Source organism: Phaethon lepturus, unplaced genomic scaffold (assembly GCF_000687285.1).
Source record: "Phaethon lepturus isolate BGI_N335 unplaced genomic scaffold, ASM68728v1 scaffold1702, whole genome shotgun sequence".
Classification (NCBI taxonomy): Eukaryota; Metazoa; Chordata; class Aves; order Phaethontiformes; family Phaethontidae; genus Phaethon; species Phaethon lepturus.
Window position 1 is genome coordinate 52,140 of NW_010525317.1, and position 16,425 is coordinate 68,564.

The following is a 16,425-nucleotide window of genomic DNA, read 5'->3' on the forward strand; positions in this document are numbered from 1 at the left end:
CCTCGTTCCCATGGATTGCACTTCATTGTTCCAGTTTTTTAATTGTTAATTCTCTGTACTTATCTGCTTTAATATTATTCTGGAGGCTATTTACCATGGTTTGCAAACCATTCCAGTGGTTGCTGGTGGTCTCTTCTGACTCCCAAAAATGTGTTTGAGATATAAAAGAAAAAGCTGAATGTTTTGGGAGAGGTTTTTTTGTCTCCCTTCTCATGTTACAGCTAGTCTCATCTGTGTAGAGAAAAAGGGAAGTATTTGATAAGTTTTTTATTCACACAAGAAGAAATTTGGCTATCCAAGGTTAATTTTAAATGATGTGCCATGAGCCATCTGTATAAAGATGCTAATTCCCAACACGTAATTGTTAACCCAAGTGTATAAGAAAAGCTCCAGTATTTGTACAGCCCTTTAGAAATTCTTGGACTTGAGAAGAGTTCTGTAAGGGCTGACAGAAGATTCCGTCCTTTGCAAGACCAACAGGATTATGTTAGTAAAAGTACATGCTTATTTCTACCAACAAGAGTGGCCAGCTCCATGTATTTGAATGTGACTCTAGAAGAAAAATAACTTGAGAAAATGCTGAAAGTTTGAAACACTAATTTGATGATGAACATGAGACACAAAATAAGGACTGTGTATTTGTTAAGAAGAACTTGAAGCATATATGAATCATTTAGTGGGAGAGTGAGGGCAAGGTAACTGGATACCAAAAATTATTAAACTCTTGTATTTAGGATGACCCTGCAAAGTCAAAGTGGTTTTGGTTTGTTTTTATTTTTCTTTTTGAAACAAAACAGTTCATGCTGAAAACAGAAGATGAGATATTTCTCAAAAGCACTCATTCTAAATTAAGCAGCTAGATCTAACTGCATCATGATGCACTGAGTGATTGAAAGTTATTACTGCTGAAATGGTCTTACTATGTTTCCATTCTACATGGGAAGAAGAGAGGGTTTTGTTCAGTGTTTTTTGTTTGGTGGGTTTTTTTGTTGTTTTTTTTTGTTACCCTATTTCTACCTAAGATTGGAATATTTTAATGTGTCCAAAAAGGCTACTAGAATTGTTCAAATACACTTAGTTTCCCTAATTCTGCTTCCCCTGTAGTCAGCAGAGAAATTCCTGTTTGATTACAGTGGAAGCAGCATGACTCCCGATAGTACAATCCTGAATGTTCCAGTTAACGTTTTTTACCTACAGTTTCAGAGTAATTGTTTTATTTGATATCATAGACTTTTACAACCATCATAGGTGCTGACCGCTACAGGATGTTAGGGCACAGCTTCATCCAGGATTGGTGTATTGATGCAAACTCTTACTGTAATACCTCAGTTACTGGTAGCAGTTAAGCAGCCTAAACTGTTACCATCTGCACTGGCTGATTAAAGTTAGGATGGATAGAGGTATCTAGGAGGCCGGGCACCTTTGGGAACAAGGTGGTGCATAAATATCCATAGCATACTTGTCTTTTTGGTAATTTCAGCTCAAAACTGCCTTCCCATCCTTGTTACTGTAAGGGGGTGGGGGAAACAAACCTCAAATCTATCAGGGCATAATGTATCAGCAGTTCAGGAGCTACTTGGTATGGAGTGTAACAGCTGCAGGAGCCATCTAGGGTGAGCTGCTGATTTTCCACCACATTTTTTCAAAGCTGAAAACCTTATTTCCCAATTTCAATGGCAACTTGACAAGCAGTGATTTTCAGAAGTGGTTGTTCTGAGTGTTTTCCACTTTAAATTCTGTAGTATGTTAAGACCAGCAGTAACCCTAATGGAAAGGAGAAGAGTTGTTGTATATTGAAGTAGAATTTGATACTCAAATCTTCCTTCAGTAGTGCAGTAGGGAGCCTTTTGCAAGATTATGATCAACTAAAAAAAGTGATGTTCGCTGAAAGGATATGAATTGTACATTGCAATGTCAGAGGCCTCCTCTTGAGGGGTTCAGTAAGGTGGATAAAAAACCTCTTCTGTTTAACTGGAATGATACGTGCATCTTCAGCAGAGTTGTGAGATGGAGAAGTTTAAGCTTCAAACTGGCTACGGCTGTGAGGCTGGAAAGCTATGCTTTTCAGAAGCTCCTTTCTATTGCAAACTTGGTAGGGAAGCCTCTCAGCTGCAGCTGACCCAGCCCTAAAGATCTTGCAAGCACCGAGTAGAAGACATGCGTCTCTTGGAACCAGATGCTTTTAGGCACTGTATTTACCGCGTAGTTCTGAAATATCTAATGCATCTGACCGCAGAAAAAGGCAAAATCTGAAGTGGTAGTGATGAAATGCTTGTCAGCAAGCCTGTCCCTTCTGGCTCACTAATATAACTGTTGTGTTGGGGTTAATGTTCCCAGCACTGCTATCTTGAGGTTATAACTTGAGTATCTCCCGTTCCTTGGCTGCTGCAGCCCCTCTTCCCGGCTTGTAGCCAGACCCTGCTTGCAGCATGGGTTAGCTCATCTGTCGGACAGGGTGGGGTTTGAAGAATAAGCACTACTAATAACGAAGGCAGCCTGCAGGAACTCTGGTTGCAACGTTTCATCGGCTGCTAATCCATTTATGGTACAGCTAATGAGATTGCTCTGTTTGGTACTGCAGAGACTTTGAGCTACACCATTGTAATCTAGATGGCTGATGTGTATAAGCTGGCTTGTGTATGAAATCGAGCCCGCTATTACACTGGAGACAAGGTCCTGTCTGCTGAGGGTCATAACTACTTTCTGATTTATAATACTCGGTTATTTGCATTAACCCAGGACATTTATCTCAAGTTGTGAAGGTTTCTGAGTTTTGTCTTTAATCAACCAGTATTTGTTTGGAAATGGAGAGCATTAATGGGTTAGACTTTTTCTTTTCAAAGTGTGTGGGCAGTGCAGTTCATTCTCTTCCCTCAGTGAAAGTCTGTCACCAGTAGTTTGCACCTATATTCATTAGTTTAAGAGCAAATTTCTGTTTAGGTCAATGTACTAACAGCACTGCGTATGAAAACTTAAACAGAAAGCATCATTTTTGTATACTTTTTCCCTAGTGCTCATGCCAGTGAGAATTGTCATGTTGAAGTAGTTTCTTTACAATAGAAAACTAAGCAAAAGACTTGTCTTTTTAACTATTGTAGTAAGTAGTTGATCTGAAATTCTTGCTCCTGTGTCTGTAAATCTGTAAATAGGGGGTAATATTTGCTGTGGGATTTGTAACTGTATTTGCTTGGATTGTCATGGCAGTAACGTGTCCAGATTCAGCAAGGCTGACTTGTTTTTGCTCATGAACAAATTACCAAAAAAACAAACAAGCAAAACGCAACCCCCCTTCCCTGCCTCAACAACAACAAAATACCCAGGCAAACCACATAGTTCTGGAACTCCATTTTAGCTCTTTTGGCTTTAGTAGTTAGACCAAAATAATCTCCATCTCTGTTTGTTTGTTTTGTTTTGCTGTTTGGGGTTTTTTTTCCTTCCCCCTCCCTGACAATAAGACCCTCAAATAATACTTGAAATAAAGGAGACAGCGTAGTCTGCTTTGGCATTGTGATAGGAAGTCATACCAGGAAGATAGCTTGTTTATAAAATTTAATGTGGGGTAATATCATCTTTGTGCTTTTTAACGGGAGCAATGCGAAAGTGCTAAATGCATTCAGTACTTAATGTGATCAGAAAAATGAATGTCTATAGAATCCAACAGAGACAGCTGGATTTGTAGGGTTTTCCCTGAAATTGGAAAAGATGATAGATTCTCAAAGCCTTAGAGCGCAGTGCATGTTTTCAGGTACTACTGTTTCAAGAGTATTTGAAGTGTAGATACAAATGTTTATACTCAGTGTGATACTCCTGGTTTTAATAAAACTGTTCTGTTTTCTTCTAGGTGAATCTGGACTGGGAAAATCAACATTAATCAACTCATTATTCTTAACAGAATTGTATTCCCCAGAGTATCCAGGTCCTTCACACAGAATTAAAAAGACTGTACAGGTATGTCTGGGGGGAAAAAACTGCAGCTTCAACAATGTAACTTGCAATTTAGTAACATAAGTTGGTAACAGTTGTCACAGAAGTTGTCATATATTTCAAATAGGTTTAGCCGTGATGTGAACCACTAGGAAATATTCAGTGTGTCTTTCAGTGTACCTTAGCTATACAAAAATTTCAGATTCTCAAACTTGTAGGCTGTTGAAGTGTGGGAGCCCTGAAGTGAAGTACTTTCTTTGTTGCCTGTACTTTAGAAACATCATACGGGTGCAGTGCTGTTTGGAAATTTAATGTTTTATTATCAATTAAAATACTGATTATATCTGTAGATATACATAGATATGCACTAAACCCCTTGCGTGTTTAAGGAAGGCTTTTAGAAACCATGTATTAAAGAATTTGGCTAAGTGTAAGGACGTAATGTGTAAAACTGTCTTCTGCAGCCTGTATCCTTTGTGGTACACTTTTTACCTGTTATATGTTGGTATTCTTGAAACGTATCTGGGACTAGGGTGGTCTTCCTGTAAGTGCATGATACAAGTGAAATATCTAGTCAAAGACTGGAAAACTTAACTTTATCCATTTGTTTTGTGTAGTAATTTGCTAGTGATCCGTTACGTTTTCTCTCAAGAAAAGGAGTATGCTTTTTGTGACATAAAAAGGTTATTAAAAGAAAAACAACACCTAATACGAAGAAATAATAGAATAATGTTGTGGTAGTTTAGCAAACCATGAAACCATTATGTTTCAGTGGGGTATTTTCTGCCTCCACAGTTGAGGAGGTGCATGAGGATGCATGAGCTCTGTTCATCTCCCATGATGTGTGTCAGACACTCGTTCACGGTGTTGGTGAAGATAGTTGTGATAATGATAATCTACATACAGGGGTGCTCACCTTTGCCGCTGTTGTCCAGCAGAGTTCCTCCAGCTGCAAAATGAGTCTCAGACCACCTCAGCTATGGTTGAAGTGATTGTGCAATTACACAGTTATCATAATGTGATTAAGCCTTGTGTTGAGTTAGGAGGGTATGCAAGGTGCTAAACAGAAGCTGTAAAACAGAATGCTGTTTTTATTCAATAGAATCAAATAACTGTACTCCACTGACTTTACTGTTTTGTGGAGTTTAGTGTGATTTCATTACTGTTGGTTACACAGTTCACTGTCAGGTTATGTTCACTGAGTTACAGTTTAAATAATGGTGGATTGGATTCCCTGTCATTGGAAGATTTTTTTTTTTTTTTTAATTGGGGAAAAAAATCATAGGAAGAATTTACACACAGACCTAACAAAACAAAACAAAACAAAAAAGACACCTTTTATAGATAACTCAGTCCCACCCTGGCTAGAGGTGGAACAGTGTAAGAAAAACTAAACTAAAACTGTGTGTGTGTAGCTCCTGGAATCTGAGTTATGTACTTTCGTTTGTTAGGTGGCAAGATTAGGCGATCTGTTAATCCTGACCTTTGAGTTCTTCAAAGGTGGTTTGATTTTTTTATTAATTTACTGGTTGAAGAAAACCCCCATACTTCTCAGGAAACTTCACTTAATTTATTTTTTTTTATTTTTAAAATGTTTTTTAGACATTTAAAACTGGGAGAGGGGAGCAGGGGGAAAGAGCTTGAACAAAGCCCTGGCTGAAAAGCCATTGCATTTTTTCCTACTTCCACTGTGTGGGCTAAAGCCTGAGCATAGCTGAGAGCTAGCCAAAAGTATTTTCAGTAGTGAATTGGGGTCTATCATGACTTAGCAAATAGTATAAATGGAATAAAACATATTTAAAGACCACCTCCCACCTTAAAAACTATTGCTTACTTTATCTAATGAGTATTTTTTTGAGTATACTTTTAGTGCAACATTGCTTTGCTTTCAGTTACTTGTTGTGATGACTGAAAAATCAGTAAGCGTAACGTTTTAGAAAGGAAACTAAAAGTGTCTTATTTCAGTGTCAATGACTAAGTGAGCATAAAATTGTTTTCCCCTACAACCTTGAAAATTGTGCTAGCAGCTCTGTGTATGTTGTGGAGGTGATTCCAGTCAAATACTAAATGAAAGAATTAATAGTGGGAGCTGCTATTTGGATCCATGGGATTTGTACTTTTTGCCGGTGTAAACCTTTCCGAGTTGAAGGTATCAAGAGTTTTGTAGGGTAGAGATGAGATGGACCACCAGAGGATCCTAAAATCTTGATGGTAATAATCGTCTGCTCTTACATACTGGGAATAATTTATTGATCAGGGATTGTATAAGAGAGTCTGACATAGAAACTGTGGTTTGAGCTTGAAAACAATTGCAGTTTGAAGTTGTTTTGTGAGGCAGGTCTTTTGTATTAATTTCATTGAAAACACAGAAGAATAACAGTAAGTGACTTAATGTCAGGTGAATTCAAAGGAAGCTTCTTCAGAAATGATGGGGTATGAAATGTTATCTCTGATCATTATTTGACTATCTTAAATGGAATATGGTAAAGGCTTGTTTAATGCATTAAAAGTAGTCAAGCTGTAACAAGCATCGTCGTGAATGCTGTGTAGTGACTGCCAAGGAGATCCGTGTGACCCAGTTGACTGGAGTGCATGGGAAAATGGTTGTTTGGAGGAGACTTTTATTAAAAAGTTTTAAATTCCAAGACTTGAACTAATGTTTTCCATGAATCCCTTGGGAATACTTGTAAATCAGTTGATAGGATGCAGTTGGATGCTTAACTATGAATGACACTAGTTCACAGTGATTTTTCTGGATCTTTTCCAGATGTTGCTGCTTTCTGTGCCTTTGACCATGTATGGCCACATCCATTTAGGTTAGAAAAATGCAACTTCACAGCAGCTCTATGGCAGGTTCTTCACCCACTGTCTCTCACCAGTAGTCTCTACCGCTCACAATGTATGGTGGATGTGGTCTGGTTGTCCACAACACAAGCATAGGACGTTTAATTTGACCAACTAATGTTTCTTGTTCTGTAGATTTTTGAAAACCCTGCTCTAATAGCAAGATACCTACATGAATTTATGAAAAGTAAGAATAAATTTCAATCCTTACCACCCAGTAAGGTATTAGCACTAGTCTGCAGAGTTTCAGTTACTGCAGGCCGTTTGTCAGAAGGTGACTTCACAAACTCAGACACACATTTTACAAGCGTACAGAATCAGGAAAAATATTTGGCGTGGCATTTCTGAGGATCTTCTGACCTTCCTTTTCCTTTTTTATAAACACACATTCAAGATAATGTTTTATTAATTGCTGCTTTTGTAAAAGCATTCCGCTGTGAGTGCTTAATAATTTAATAGGGAATTTTTGTGCTGGAGAATAAAGCTGATACCTTGTAGCACTTGGCAAAAGTACAGCTCTTAACATTATCATCTCTAGTACTTTGAAAGTGTTACGAGTTTCTTATACTTGTGGAGAGCTTGGTTATAGGAGGGCTTTGTGGTTGCTATATGCAAGATAGCAAAAAGAATGCAAGGAATCAGAAGTTAATCTCCTGTGTGATAAAGCTTGTGAGTAGTAAACTCTTGGCTGAGTTGACTGTGTGGCTGGGGATTACTGTCTTGTGTTCTGGCATCAATTGTGTACAATAAAATTTCTCTGTAGAACTCTTTGAGGGAGGGGAAAATACATTCACCACATTAAAATGTAAATTTTTAATGTATTGTATGCATTCCTAGGTTCTCATGGCTTTGGACTGGACACTTTCAGAGGGATTGGAATTGTACAGTTAGTGAAAGGGTAACTTGGACGTGTCATAGGCTGCTGTGTGTTGGTTTTTTTCCACTACTTTTTTTAACCCTTCCTAACCATGTTCAAGTAGGAGATTGAATTGGGTGGTCTTGAAGTCTACTCCAACCTGGATGCTTCTGTGACTAGCATCCAGGTAGCCTAGTGCTGGGGACTCTTGTTTCATGAAGCTGCCTTACTGATACTTTTTTGTTGTCTTGTTAGGTGAAGAACCAGCTCATGACAATTGCGTGCTGTAGACAGACATAGTGTAGCTGAGTTAATTTTTTGAGTCCTAGCAGTGAAAGGGATTGATCTGGCTCAGATAAGATCCCCACTGATGAGTAGATAAAAATAGCATCCTGCATGCTCAGAGGTTAAATATGGAGCTTTCTTTGAAGTTAGTTACTGTTTTCTGTGTTTCTGTATATTCTCTTCTGAATTAGAATCAGTGTTTTGCTTGTGCAAGAGGTATTTAGTTTAGTATTTGACTTTCTGCAGAGTGTTAATTTATCTTGCAGATTTACATTGCATCACATAACCAGTGATTGCAAAGTGTTTACAACAATGTTCAGGTGTGGCTGTGAGAGAGCCTATTTCAGCTGTGTAACTAGGGATGTACAAGCACTTAAACAGCATTGATACGATCTGTCTCAAATCTTGAGCTGGTCAAGAGACCATCCAGATAGGATTTATTATCCAAGTTTCTACTCTCTCTGAAAGTTCATTAATGAATGTTCTTGTAGGTGTTCATCTAGTTAAATATAACTTTCCTTTCTGTCACCTAATTTAGAAGGCATAAGAAATGTTAAGCAATGAGCAACAAGGTGGGATCAATGTCTGCCAACTCCTGTGTGGTTCTGAATAAATGATTTGTGCGGTTGATTTCTTGTATCCACATCTAGAAAATGGCATCACTAGTGATTTAATACAAATTGTCTTAATACCAGGGAAACAAAACTATGATTAAATATGTGAGCAATTGGAAGGAGCCAACATGCTAACAGGAGTTTGTAATTTCCTAGTGTTGTGGATCAGAATGATAAGACAGTGGTGTATAGCACTTTCTCAGGCAGATACCTCTGACATTGGCATTATCAATAATTACTGAGGTATTAGTAGAAAGAATGGGGTAGCAGTCCATTTGCTGTTTAGCCTAAATTTTCTGTGTCATGATATGCTTAATCTGTTTGACGTGCTTACTGCAAGCTGACTGAGCTGTGCTGCAGATGGGTGGTCACAACTCGAGGTACACGTTCCCACACCCAGATGATCTTGCATCATGCCTTGTGCTGATGCAGTTGCCTTCTGAGCCAGGTTTCCATCAGTGATCTGAGCTAACAGGAGCCAATCCATTACGGTCATGTGAGGTCTAGCTCAGCAGATTGCAGCTAGATTGTATTACTTTCCAATATCAATCTGTTTGTAACACGAAACCATCACTTTCTATGAGTCCTTTCCCAAGCATTATACTAGCTGAAGAATAAATGTATTCTTAAAAATACGTTAATAGGACTAGAAATGTAGAGTTTTTCCTGTTTTGACAGGAGTTAAAATATTAAGATATTGTGTATACTAAGATGGGTTCTTTTTTCACTGACTTTATTTAAATTGACCCTTTTTTCTTTAAAAAATAATTAATGATTATCAATTATTGAGATTTTATAAGCTAAACACAGACCCAGTATCCCTTTGAAGCAAAAAAGTTAGCAATTCTTTGTCAGACTTTTTATTCATTTTCTTATTCATTGAATGCTTTTCCCAGTGTTTAAGATGGGTGACTAAACTGCTAAAAATTTCATCTTGCCTTATTCATTTTACAGGTTGAGCAGTCAAAAGTTTTAATCAAAGAAGGTGGTGTTCAGTTACTACTTACAATAGTTGACACACCAGGATTTGGAGATGCTGTGGATAATAGTAATTGGTAAGACATTCTTTGTATGTTCTCCCACAATAATTCCGAATTGTATTGTGTGTGTGTGTGTGTGTGTGAGACATAGTACCTTGTGACATTTTTTAAAATGTACACTTTGATCTTTTGTTAAAATATTAAGACTTTTAAAGTTTTCAGTTAGCTGAAAACTTGTAACTACTGTAGTTCCACGTACCTTTTATAACTGGATTGAAATGCTGTCAGCTTTTCCCTTTAAAGTGAATGGAGCATTTGGCACTTTATCCACAGAGGCAGTGTGCAGAACCAACTTCTGTGCTGCCACAAGATGTGACCAGTAAAACATATTCCTTTGGCTACTGTTCTCAAGTGTTCTATTTAATGCTATTACAATGAAGGTAACGGTTTTTGAAAGGGTTTTTCAGTGAACTCACAGATTATATCTTCAGAGCTATGTCACTCTGTTGTATGTTGAGGAGCTGATCAATTAAAATGTGCTGTGTTGAAGTCTTAATTAACGGGAAAAAAAAAAAAGAAAGAAAAAGGCAAGCCATGGGGAAATACTGTACAATTATTTCTTAGCAGAGACAGACTTTTTTACATAAATGATATAACTTACAGGCTTTTTTCATGTAACCTCTGCAGTTGGCAGCCAGTTATCGACTACATTGACAGTAAATTTGAGGACTACCTGAACGCAGAATCCCGGGTGAACAGACGTCAGATGCCAGATAATAGAGTGCAGTGTTGTTTATACTTCATTGCTCCTTCAGGACATGGGTTCGTATTAGTGTATTTTATGTTTCCTTTCTCTGTCTTTTATCTCAGATAAGCATCCAGATTTGGTATTCTTAGGAATGTAAAGTTCCAGATAGGATTTTCTTAATGGTTTTGTTCTGCAGCTACAGATGTTTTTTGCCTTTGTTACAACAAATCCTTTAAAAATGTTGCATCACAAAACATCAATTATTCTGTTCCTGACATTTAAGAAAATGGATTTCTTAATTTCTTAATTTTCTTAGTTTTCTAAGCATGGCCTGCAGACCATGCTTAATTTCAAAGGTGAGCTTACTTTGACTTGTCAGACATCAGCAAACCAGACAAGTAGTAAGTTAGAATACCAGAAAACATGATTGCACATTAATTATATAACAAGAAAAGTAGTATTAAAACAATCAAAAATACAGAGGTGTTCACAAGTGCCAGTTCTATTTGTGATCTATATGTCTTTTGGTCACATTAGAAGGAGAAACTGGTTCACACTTCAAGCAACAGGATTTTTTCATTTTCATTCTTCCTCCCTTCATTTCACTTTAATGATAAATTGAAGATGGGAAGTTTCATGCATCCTTACAAGCATGCTTTAATTTGCCTGGGGTGTAATCGTTTGTCTAGTGACAATTCCAGTTTAGGCATTCTGGATTTTTTTTTTAATCATTATGCAATCTTCCACCCCTGCTTAGTTTTTAACTTGATCAGACTTCTACCTAGTGGTAGAAAGAACGAACTGCATTTCCAGGATGTATTAGATGCAGATTGAGTCTATCTGCAATTGATTGCTTAGCATTTTATCATTGTATTATAACTGATTAAATTTGTCAGAGACTTTTAAGTTATACCTTCAAAACCAGAGGGAGGAGAAGATAAGTAGTCTATTCTATTGTAGAGGTCAAAAGTAGTAAAACTTGTTGACGGGAGTAGTGAAGGAATTCTGAGGAATATTCTTCAGGCAGTGAAAAATGCTCAACTTCTGTAGCTAGCCTTGGAATGGTTCTAATAATTTTGAACTAGACAGACTTCTCAAATTTGGAAAGGAATATAGAGGGGTGGAGAACAGATTTTCTTACACAGACTTGCCTTGAACAACAACAAAAAATGTTTAATTAACATGTATGTTTAATGTCAGTTTTGTTCAACATGCATGTCAGGTTTAAATGCAAACACTTGAATCCTTGGCATACACTGTTTTACTAATGTGCAAAATCAAAATGTCATTTAAGTTATGGGAGGATGGTCCATTCCTTGTGTTAGTCAATCTGTTTTGAGCTAACTTTCAGATTCTTCAAAAAACATTTGTCTTCCCACCACACCCCTCTTATCCACTACAACTTCATAAACCAGTGGGAGGTAAAAATTGTTGGTAAGGAAAAATAAAGGTAATGCTTCAGGCAAATTAAGTTTTGGTCACTAAATTTGTAAGGCTAAAATACTTGTACAGGTATTTCATGTTATTCTTGGGGCGGGGGGAGGAAGTGTAAAGTTGAGCTAGGTTTGCATAATGTTTTTCAATTACTGGAGTAAGTACTTGGAATTGTCATCTAATTAAGGAAATGAATGGAGCACAGAGAAAATTGCTGCTGCTGCTCATATTAATTTCCTCTTTTAAGATACTGGCTTCTCTGAAAGGACATTGCTCACTTCCTACCTGAGTTTTGTGGTGGTGCAGTCTTCCGTCATGTTTCCTGTGCAGACAGCAGCATATGTAACCTGTTGAGTAGTGTACTCTTCACTCTTAGTGCATGATTGTATTTACATTAAATTAGAGCATTTGTAGGTGAACTTACATCTGTTTGTTCTTATGACTTAATACATTTGTAAAAGCCACCTTGTTACAATTTATAAAAAAAAAAATTGCAGGTTAGAGCCTTCCATTTAATGCATCCCACCATTTTAGATGCTGTGCCCATAAACATCTGAATTGATGGGTTAGTTTGTGTCGGGGTGGGGGCAGAGAGTGAAGGGGCTGAGGAACCTTCCCGATAAGTGAATGGGGTGATAATGAATTGCAGCCTCTTTCTGCAATTCTAGGATCTTTATGTAAAGGCTTCCTGCTTCAGTCTCCACTGTAAACTCAAGACCTTGAGGTGAGCACTGCTGCTGTTCTGAACTGTTCTGCTGTGATAACTGCCCTTCAACTTGGTGTTGCCCTAGGTAGCTTTTCGAAGTGAGGAGAGGGAAAGCATATTAAGGCGAATGGATAGCCAAACCAGTGCTCTTAATCTAGACGTGCATTAATGTTAGCTATTGAATGGAAACGTTTTGAGAAGCTGAGAAGTTCAGTGGCAGGTAGAAAATGTTAAAGTGAAGTCAAGTATGTGTTCTTCAACGTTTTCTTTATTCTTTTATATATGGTTTGGAGAAGAAGCTAAATTTGAGTACCAGACGAATCTGGCTTTAATGTCTCTAATCCTAATTTCTTTTATATGAAACATAATCTTGTTAAATCCTTTAAATAAATCCTGGAAGCCTGACAACTTGCTATAATTCTGAAGCGTTAATACATCAAAACCTCTGTGCCTTTACTTTAGCAGGCAAGAAATATTGACCACTTCGGTCCACATTGATGGTTTCATATGCACATATGGTGGTTGTTTTAGTTTCTATGTCATTGTCATCCACTTTCATAATGGTCATTTTGTTATACATAGCAATTTAGAGATGAGATATTTCTACTTCATTTGTACACAGGCCACAGTTTACAGTCTTCAGCAATCTGATTATAAAAAAAACCTCACAGCCCACCCTCATGAAGAAGCATACAACTAAGCATGACTTTCAGAAACTGAAACTGCATGTGTTAACAGAGCATGATTCACAACTGTAAACTTACTCTAAATAGGGCTATCTTCCAGCTAATGACACGAGCTTTCTATCTTCATAGGAGTGTTCTTATCACTTACATAAATGAGTGTAATTTCAGCTAGCAGAAGTCTCATGACTGCTAGTAACATTAACTTAAGACTTACTCCTCTGGTATTATACAATTCTAGGGGATTTCCTATAGCAGTTGCAGGTAGCCTTTTGAATTTCATTCAAGCATCTATCATTCATAAATCAGTGTCTTGAGTAGTTGTCAGGACAAATCTCAAATAATTTGTACATTTTTGCTTAATTAATGTAAATTGCAACGCTCTAATGCTGTCTTTCAGACTTAAGCCTTTGGATATAGAGTTTATGAAGCGCCTGCATGAAAAAGTGAATATCATTCCACTTATTGCCAAAGCAGACACACTTACACCTGAGGAATGCCAACAGTTTAAAAAACAGGTAAGCTGAAAGATTAATATTTACAACATGGGATAATTTAGTAAGTTGATCCCTATGGAAATGGTGAGATTTAACTTCTTACATGCAAAGTTTAAACCCTGAAGCAATGACTTGAGACAGCAAACTTAAGTAATTTATATCTCTAGATTTTAATTATATTTCTTGGTGAAATAATCTCATTTCTGTCCTCAGGGGAAGAGGTTTCAAGTGTAGCATGATTCTTGGCAAGTGAAATAATTTCACTGCTGAGATAAAAATCAGTAAGGGAGAAAAGGAGCTTTCAAGATTTAGGTGCCTGTCAGAAGTTGTGTGTTTAAAAAAAAAAAAAGGGTATTTAACAGTATTATTGATTGTATTGTGGTATTCACTTTTGTGTTGATGTGCTATGTTTATTAAAGATGCCTCGGGTATTAGATGAGAATCAGTATACCCATTGTTCAATCTCGGGCTGTGGTAATGCATTTTAAAGTTGTTGAGATAATTCTAACATTGATACAACTGATATAATTTCTTTGTATTTGTAGAATAATTTTGGTATTAATGTCTCCAAGTGGTTTATGTTTTATTTCAATTACTTGATCAGAGTAGAGCATTTAGGCTTTGCTTGAGGAGGATAAGGAGGACCCAGAACAGGACAAGACAAGGCATGAAGTTTGTTTTATTGAACTGTGTCCAGTCCTAGCTTAGAAGAACACAGGTTCTGAAAAGAAGTTGGCATTAAAGAGATTTTGTGTGCAAAACTCTTGATTTAAGACTAAAAATTAAAAGACACTTTCTGCCTTGGAGAAACTTAAGCAAGGTGATCTAAGTTTGTTTTGGAGATTTTTTGATATAAAGGGGGAAAAAATGGCAGAATGCAGAATATTTCATAATATCTAAGCAGCTTTATCAATGAGTTAATGTTAAATAGGGGAGACTTTCCCAAATCAAACTTTGAAAATAAGTCCTTGCATGAATTGGAAACTTAACGTTGTTATAAGATTGCAAACCCAGGAACCAGCAATATTCCCCAGGGCTCTGCAGTGTAGCTGTCAGCTAAATGGTCTAATATTGTTTCTGTTCTAAAGTTCTGGAAAAGTAATCAGCTTGTTAAAAATATCCTTCAGAAAAATCGAGCACCAAAACAGTACAGTCTTGGTTTTGATGACGCTGTCATTTATTCTTAAATTTTCATGAGTGCTTGCAAATATTTTTCAACACAACTAACTGCTAGAGTCAGTCCATCAGTCACAACCTCTGTTAAAATAGGCAGGTGATCCAGCTTCAAGCAACTGATGCTCAGGTGAGCTAGAAACAAAAAAAGAATAGGAGTGACATCAGTAGCTATTGTGGGAACTCAAAGGGCTGAAGCATGCCTGCAGTTATATATTCAAATCTTTTGGGTTTTTTTAAGGGACTCAACTGCAAGACTAGTCTGAGAACTTAAGCTGTATTGTATTAGTTTTTACACGTGCAGGTAGAATTCCCATTAGTGTAAGTCTGTCTGCACAGTTGTAGAAAACTGACGTTCATTTTTGCTGCCTTGTATTGATGGATAGTATTCTGTTAGCGGCGAGGCTCTGCCTCTGAGCCTGTCTTCTCCTGGCTAAGGAGAGATGGTCATGCTAATAATCCCTTGGGGTCACCTGATGGTGTTAAACGTGCAAGTTTTGTGATATAACTTAGTCATCTTAATATGCAAAGATCTTACATACCAAACAAAAGGAGGGAGAATCAGATTGCAGCAAGAAATACAGTTATTACAAAGTATGAATTTCTCGAAACAAATAACATATCTTTGTTTGTAGATAATGAAAGAAATCCAAGAACACAAAATTAAAATATATGAATTTCCAGAAACAGATGATGAAGAAGAAAATAAGATTGTTAAAAAGATAAAGGTAAATAATTTTCTTTTGAAAAACTGCTTTCAGGGGCTGAGGTGCAGATACAAGTTGAACACATGAAGAGCCCACCAGAATGTAAAGCTGTTCTAAAGAGTCGCTGTTCCTCAGCAGAGGCAATGGATGACTTAAGTTCTTCAATGACTAAAATTCAGAATGAGAGCACTAGATCACACGTTCATTTAACAAAATCTTAAAAGGTCACTTTCTTTTTATTCCACCCCTATTTGACTTTTATCCACCTACCACATTTTTTTGATTCTGAGCTTTGAAGGAGGCAAGGGTTATCTTCCAGGCAGAGGTGTGCAGTGGCACAGAGTGTGTGCATTACAGTTAATAGCTGTCTGCCTAATTGATATACTGAAACCTTTAATGGAGACGAATGACTAAAGAAAATCAAAAGGACTGTCAGGCCGTTGAAAGGCTTTTTCTTTGTTTACTCATGTTTTTGGCTTGTTCTTTTATGTTGGAGTCTACCTTGTATGTGTTTCTTGAGCCTTGCTTCTGTTTGCTCAGTAGCTTTAACAGCCTGTAAGAGCTTTTACGTTTTTTTGTTACTGTGGGAATCACCTAGGATAGATAAACACAAATAGCACAAATGGAAGGTATTCTGGGACTAAGCCTAGAGGAGAAGAGCAGAATAAAAGCAAGGGCAAAAGCCCCAAATACTTAGCTTTGTACACTGTTCCTTTCAGCTACTTGAAGCTGCTTTTGGCTCTTTTGTTGCTTGTTACCCTGGAGAGATTTTGGGTTCAGCTGAAAACAAGAACTTGACATAGTTCTTTGCCAAACCTTTGAAAACTAGGAGCAAGGTCCAGTCAAAGTAACAGTCCTTGTTCCAGTGAGAACATGAATTGATAAATAATTATCATCCAATTGAGTACATAGGAAACGATTTGCTGCTTGCTTAGCTTACTAAGTAACAGTAATGTCTGTTTCTTAATTAGATT

The 16,425-nt window shown here is 37.2% G+C and overlaps 1 protein-coding gene across 1 annotated transcript in view; it reads left to right on the plus strand.

The window, feature by feature from the left end:
- SEPT7 (septin 7) overlaps nucleotides 1-16,425 on the plus strand; it is a 66,588-nt gene that overhangs the window by 35,548 nt on the left and 14,615 nt on the right. The window contains exons 3-7 of the mRNA XM_010282698.1: nucleotides 3,842-3,948; nucleotides 9,478-9,578; nucleotides 10,191-10,325; nucleotides 13,475-13,592; nucleotides 15,380-15,472. Coding sequence (XP_010281000.1) covers nucleotides 3,842-3,948; nucleotides 9,478-9,578; nucleotides 10,191-10,325; nucleotides 13,475-13,592; nucleotides 15,380-15,472 — 554 coding nt within the window. The remainder of the gene's footprint in view (nucleotides 1-3,841; nucleotides 3,949-9,477; nucleotides 9,579-10,190; nucleotides 10,326-13,474; nucleotides 13,593-15,379; nucleotides 15,473-16,425) is intronic.